Source organism: Anneissia japonica, unplaced genomic scaffold, assembly GCF_011630105.1.
Source record: "Anneissia japonica isolate Jap-2015-1 unplaced genomic scaffold, ASM1163010v1 scaffold142_len1259957_cov175, whole genome shotgun sequence".
Taxonomy (NCBI): Eukaryota; Metazoa; Echinodermata; class Crinoidea; order Comatulida; family Comatulidae; genus Anneissia; species Anneissia japonica.
Genome location: NW_022684560.1, coordinates 488,751 through 496,137, shown reverse-complemented (window position 1 = coordinate 496,137; position 7,387 = coordinate 488,751). Strand labels below are relative to the sequence as shown.

General features: G+C 34.1%; 1 protein-coding gene across 2 annotated transcripts in view; it reads left to right on the top strand.

Moving 5' to 3' along the window:
* Positions 1-7,387, top strand: part of LOC117106512 (multidrug resistance-associated protein 5-like) — a 26,322-nt gene that overhangs the window by 11,071 nt on the left and 7,864 nt on the right. For both annotated transcript variants that reach the window (XM_033247884.1, XM_033247890.1), the window contains exons 5-12: positions 951-1,124; positions 1,660-1,807; positions 1,916-2,064; positions 2,596-2,703; positions 4,112-4,330; positions 4,722-4,991; positions 5,514-5,717; positions 6,314-6,572. In XM_033247884.1, the coding sequence (XP_033103775.1) occupies positions 951-1,124; positions 1,660-1,807; positions 1,916-2,064; positions 2,596-2,703; positions 4,112-4,330; positions 4,722-4,991; positions 5,514-5,717; positions 6,314-6,572 (1,531 nt within the window). The remainder of the gene's footprint in view (positions 1-950; positions 1,125-1,659; positions 1,808-1,915; positions 2,065-2,595; positions 2,704-4,111; positions 4,331-4,721; positions 4,992-5,513; positions 5,718-6,313; positions 6,573-7,387) is intronic.

Below are 7,387 nucleotides of genomic sequence, written 5' to 3'. Positions count from 1 at the left end.
GTCCCTGTATGCCTTACACATTGAGATGAGACTAGGTCGTATGGTATGCTACCCTTGATTCTAAACTCAATATCTTCCGATCACCATTCATATGCTTTACAAATTGAGATGAGACCAAGCCGTATGCTACCTTTGATTCTAAACTCAACATCTATCTTCCGATCACCATTCATAATATGCCTTACAAATTGAAATGAGACCAAGTCGTATGCTACCCTTGAATTCTAAACTCAATATCTTCCGATCACCATTCATATGCCTTACTAATTGAGATGAGACCACGTCGTATGCTACACTTGATTCTAAACTCAATATCTTCTGATCACCATTCATATGCCTTAAGCCTGTCTCATATCGCGACCTAACACTGCGACCGTACCGACCTACGGTCGTATCTGACCGGAAGTAGGACCTGGCGACCAGACCGACCACTATTATTTTTGCCAACATGTTAAAAACTCCGCGACCATCGACGACCCTTTCTTCTACACGAGCAAGTTGCTCATAGCAGCTCTCACACTGGTCGGTGTCGTATACTGATCGCAGTGCATATAGGTCGTGATAGTGTGAGAGTTAATTGAGATGAGACCAAGTCGTATGCTACTCTTGATTCTAAACTCAATATCTTCCGACACCATTCATATGCCTAAACAGATTGAGATGAGACCAAGTCGTATGCTACTCTTGATTCTAAACTCAACATCCTCCGACACCATTCATATGCCTAAACAGATTGAGATGAGACCAAGTCGTATGCTACTCCTGATTCTAAACTGAATTTTCTCATTACGACGCTCTCAAGATATTTTGTAATATAAGCCTATACTAATGTTTATCACCAAATTTTTATGTTAATTTCGATAAATTTTATTTCTGTTTAGAATAATAAAAAAAAAAAAAATCGCATTATACCAAAGAACTAAATAATTGCTTTTATTTGTCCTTTTTAGATAATTAACATTTGTACCAACGATAGCATGCGTTTTTATGACATCGCTTTATTTCTAAGTTATCCTATCATTGGGCCGTTTGTTACCATATTTGGCATTGCGTACGTAGTTAATATTATTGGACCAGCAGCTCTCGTTGGAACCTCACTCATGCTTATATTTTTCATGTATCAGGTACGCACAAATATTATTATTTTTCTTCTTTTCCCCTTCATTATTATTATTATTAATATTATTATTATTATTATTATTATTATTATTATTATTATTATTATTATTATTATTATCATTATTACTGTACTATCATTAGACCTATTATTATTATTATTATTGTTGTTGTTGTTGTTGTTTTTGTTGTTATTGTTATTAATAGGCCTATGTAATCTGAATTATTATGTAGATAATATTAATAAGTAATATTGTGTAGCACGGAATTAGTAGCAATCATCCTCTAGTATTAATTAGGCTATATCATTTTATAATAAATTATAAAAATGATGACCATAATATACGTTTTTTAAATACACAAACGATTAGGCCGCGTTTATTGTTGTTATTGTGAATATTTGAAATCATTCTTTCTTCACATCGCAATCTCTATGATGAAAAACCAAACAATCTCGTGAGTAGGTAGGATTATCACATCCAATAATCTGTATTTGTATTCATGTTAATGCTATAAATTGTAGTTATTTGTACATTGTAATAGATTTGTACTGCTCGAATTGTTACCAAGCTGAGAAGAAATTGTCTTCGAACCACCGACAAACGAGTGCGCATGATAAACGAGTTGATAATTTGCATTAAACTGATAAAAATGTATGCTTGGGAAATACCATTTTCAAACGTCATATCAGGTAAAATCTCTACGTAACACTACGTGTAAATAGCCCTATGTGTGGATCAATAGTTTATAGCCATAATTATACAATAAGCAATAATAGAATCTTTACATCAATTTACAGAAATACGAAAAGAGGAAAAGAGCGAGCTGCAGAAAGCAGGGTTTCTCACAAGTTTTAATTCGTCTTCGTCGCCTCTAATTTGCGCACTCGCTTCCATAACGACGTTTAGTGTGCACATTGCCCTTGGTAACAGCCTAACGGCCGCGCAGGTAACTGTCCAATTATAATTACTCTGATTTACCAAGAAACGGAGATGGATTAGTGATCCATGTGGAATTACAATGTTGTCTGGTTATTTTTTTTATTTTTAAAAACAATAATTATTATAAATTAGGCCTATATAAATACAGTAAATATATTGATACTGACAGAAGCAATTTATTTTTACGTTTGACGTGTAAACTTTCTTATAAAAATATCCCTCCTGGAGATCATGTTTTGTCGTTTAGAGAACGTATCATACTGATCCATGTTTCGTGTGTCAAGTACTAGGGCAGTATAGAGTGTGAAGACAATTGCCATCAATGGGATTTTTATTTCCAACAAAAGCATCAGTGGCTTATATTAAGACATGTATAGTGGGTTCAATTTCCGGTTGGGTGATATTTTTATATATAGGCCTACTGTATATAAATAAATCGATTTAAGAAGGTGTGCGCTTTGTACAGACTGTAGACCTACAAAATTTCGTTCGTTTAATGTTATAACGCTTAAAAAGATAATCATTCTATATTTTATAGGCATTTACTTACATTGCTGTAATCAATTCAATGCGAGTATTGTACCTTCAGACACCGAATGCTGTTCGATGCATGGCGGACTGTGCAGTAGCAGCCCAAAGGATGAAGGTGAGTTTGACCATGAAATTGTTATGATACATAAAGCCAGACTTACGCTGGCATGCTGGGCCATATAACGAATAAAGAAAACAAGTTAAATTGAACATCTAGGCCTACCTGAAAGTGAGACTTTCATAAGTCATCGTGTTAAGTATGAATAAATAATATAAGTTGAATTGTAAAAATCTAAATTTAAATTACAATATGGGCCTATGAAGTTTATGATACGATGTTTAAATAAATAAGGAAATTTTCCGCGATTTTCAATACCGCTTTTGCTGATAGTGTATGCCAGCGTCCGGGTGATAAAAGAGTATTTCCGCTATTCTTATCATCATCCAGTTGTAGATGTATTTTACGATAATCAGTTAATTATGTAATGTTCAAAAACAATCAATGTACATGATTATGTGGTTTTACGTAAAGTAATATTAATGATAAAGATTCAACTATTAGGTTCATGAATCCAATCTCAATTTGTAAACCTACAATTCTTTTTGAAAAAAAATAACTATTACCACGGTCATTGTAACAAAAACACAAAATATAATTAATTCCATAATTTCAGCATAATTGTTTGTACCTACTAGGTATCCACTCATATACCTGAGTCAGGCCCGTAGCCAAAATTTACAAAAGGGGGTTCTGAGCATTGGGTAAGGGACGTCACAAAAGAGCCAAATCCTGTTTAGAGTTTTTAAAGCGTACGGTACTTCGTGCAGTTAAAAAATAGACAAAACAATTTCAATGAGATAGGAAAAACTGGGTATGTGACAAGAAAGATTGTTTTAGCGTTTATGTGCTATATTAAAAGGTTTGCTGGACAAGGTGGTGGGGGTAGGGCTTCTCTGAAAAAGAGGGTTTGGAAAAAACAAACCGTACACTGTAAAAACAGCGTGGAGCATTTAAGCTCAAAGCTCCACGCAATGTTGCCCCGTTTTTGGTGACACGTTTAAAAGCTAAACGTATTTAGGTCCGGCCTAATGTGTTTAGGTTTTTGACGTGTTTAGCATTAGATGTGCTTAGGTATTTGACATTATTATTTCAAATACCTAAGCACATTTAATGTTAGACACGTCAAGATCCTAAGCACATTAAGCTATGACTAAACACGTTTAGCTTTTAAACGTGTCACCAAAAACGGTACAACATTGCATGGAGCTTTTTGTTTAAATGCTGCACACTGTTTTCACAGTGTATGTAAAAGAGCCTTGCCCAAAAACACAAGCGAAATTCACAACGAAGTTTGAAGCTCTGAACTCGATGTGAAGAGACCAAAAATGTTATTATAAGTAAAGCCATATCACATTAATTATAACTGCTCCTGGTATAGCATATCCGAACTAGAAATATAAATTTATAGTAAAATTTATATAAAAAAGTTATGTTAATGAAACGTATGGTTTTTATCTTGCAGCAACTTCTCTTGATTCCTGATGCACAAGTAAAAACACCCAAACCTAGTAACCATGAACATTCTATTGAAATTGTTAATGGAACTTTCGGATGGAACTCGACACCAAATGAAAAGCGACCAGCTTCAGAATCAGACGTCAACCCTTCTGAAGAAAATACGTTAATAAATTCGGATGACGTCATCGATGTTATATTTGATATAAATTTGAACGTCAAGAAGGTATATTTTTCAATAAATAAAATTCTTTATACTTGGGGTATAATGGATGACAGTAAAATGGTTAATAAAATGTGTGTACACCTTTATGTTAGTTATAATTGACTCGCTGATAGATAGGCCTATTAAAAAAACTAATGTTTAGTAGGCCTACGAATAATTTATATACCATATTTAAAATGTACAATATGCTTGTTGTATATATATTATTAAATAGAAAGTATTTCAGTAGAATGGCGACTCGAATCTTTAGTTTGGTTAATAAGATGCTCACACTTAAGTTCCAGATAAGGTTCCCCCGCACCCCCAGCATACGCCCATGTTATATCCTCATAATTAAAGTTTTTGTTGGATGTAAATAGGAATAAAGTAAGTACATTTTATCTACCTTTAGGGAGAACTGATTGGAGTTTGTGGATCTGTTGGAAGTGGAAAGACTTCCCTGTTGTCGGCTCTACTATGCCAAATGGAACAATCAAATGGTTCCATAGCAACCGACGGCTCATTTGCATATGCTGCTCAAGAACCAATGATTCTTAATGAAACCCTGAAAGAAAACATTCTGTTTGGAAATGAATTACATAAACAAAAATACGATTCTGCATTGTTTAGTTGCTGTCTACAACAGGACATTGATATACTTCCATGTGGTGATGAAACAGAGGTAGGTGCAATAGGAGGCGCTTATACCACCGGTGGGCAAAGTGTGGCCAGCGAACCACATGCAGCCCGACGACACAAATCCCATTTGACGCTTAACCATACTTGGCTCGAAAAATGCACTATTGTTGAACCCACTGATCATTAGTAAAAGTATTATTTAAAAAAGAACAATAAAATAATAATGATAATACAATGTAATTAAAACATGGTTAAGTTGAATTGAACAAAATTTAATGATGGTTAATTTGAATTGAACAAAATTTAACGATTTTAATGCAAATTGGAAAGTAAATTTTGCATTTCACATTGGCACTTTGACGATTATTATTATTATTTAAATTTTATTATTATTATTATTATTATTGCTATTACTATTATTGTTATAGTTATTATTATTATTATTATTATTATTATTATTATTATTATCATCATCATCATCATCATCATTTTGATTGTAAAATAGAAATTAATTAAACAATTAACTAAATATTTTGTGTTATTTCTTCAAATATCAATGCTAAAGATTGGAGAGAGAGGAATAAATTTAAGTGGAGGGCAGAAACAGCGAGTAAGTTTAGCGAGGGCGCTATATGCTGAAAAGGATATTTATCTGCTCGATGATCCATTGAGTGCTGTCGATGTCCATGTTGGCCAGCACATCTTTACGAATGCTATAAAAGAAGCACTGAAGGACAAAACTGTACTATTTGTCACGCATCAACTGCAGGTAGGCTTAGTTTAGCCATCTCGTCTAAATTGTCCAACCCAAACCATTGGGTGCTTTATATTTCCTCAACATTGCTTTTTCTATGCACTCATCGGTCGCAGTAGAACATAAGTGTCGCAGACGAGCAGATATTTACGGAGGAGGCAAAGACACAATATAGAATTTTTAAAAATTCATTTATTAATGACTTTGTAGTATATACAATACGTATTATTCATTTACGTAGACTTTAATGAAGAAGCAAATTATACACAATATTATAAAATCAGTAATAATATTAAAATCCGAACAAAATCAGCTACAAGATACGTTAAAATTTAACACTAGGTTGTATAAAACCAGGTGTCTAAAAATCCCTGACTTCTAATGTATTTTTAGCACTATATCGTATCGCACATATGTTTTACATAATTCATTGGTAACATAAAATAAATGAATGTTAGTTCTTGCCCTCTTGGAATATGAACGTCCAAGAATGAACGAAGTAGTCGTGCTGTAATAAATCACGTTGATCTAAAATTTGTAAATCCGACCGATTTTTCTTATAAACATCGGTTATGTTTTTCATAATCTATAGTTCTTATATTCTATTGCAGTATCTTAAACAATGTGATAAGGTTCTCATGTTAAAAGGTGGAGCGATTGTTGAGGCTGGACCATTCCAAGAGCTTTTAGCCGCGGACAAAGAGTTTTCTAAACTCATCAATAAGTACTATAATGACCTCAGTGAAAGTGAATCTGATTTCGAAACGGCAAAAAATAGTGAGGCGGGAAAGCACACCAGTAGCCTGGACAGGTGTATCTCTACTTCAACTCTTACACCTGCACTTTCAGCAGATTGCTTGTCAATAGAAAGTAAGTATGCCAAGGTGGCACTATGCGCTTTTTCACAAACATCTCGAAGTCGCCTGGGCAGTTTCGAAAACCCAAATGTCTGTTTATTTTTTTTTTGTAGAACCATAAATACGTATATAAACTAGGTCAAAGAACTTGGCAAAAGAATAAGCTCTTAGGTAGTTTAAATTACAACTGATGGAACGTCCGCCTTCCCTTGAGTGGAAGAATTGACCATTTTGACCGAGTGGAGAAACTACAGAAAACAAATGGACCCAAACAGTGCCCTTGATTATGAGATGTAACGCCGCCGTTTGGATGGAGGAAAATTGCTTTTTTATGGACGTTTCACTTACTATATCGCGAACTGTTGTATCTTCTATTATTGTCTATGACTAAGCCTATGACAAATAAGTAACGTTGCAACGTTGCTTCAAAGTTGTTTTAATATAAGGTTTCTGATTAACCTAACTACAGCGTTCGCGAACGTTATAAAAACATTTTATGTTTGATACGTAGGCGGTCAGCCACGGGGCGGATCCAGAATTTTTCAAACAGGGGGCACAACAGTTTCAGAATAGGTAAGTGAGTAGCACATAACATTGATTTGCATTGAATTTTTAAAAATTTAGTGGCAAAATGTGGGGGAACGTTCCCCCGTGCCACACTACTGGATCCGCCCCTGAATCCTTATTTCTGAGTTTTGTTCATCGATATGATATTATTCTGATTTATTAAACAATTGGGTAATAATGTAATAACAACTGATAATATCATTATTTGTTTTGAGATAGCTCGTTTGTTCCCTCAATAAGAAATATAAACCTTTCTCTATC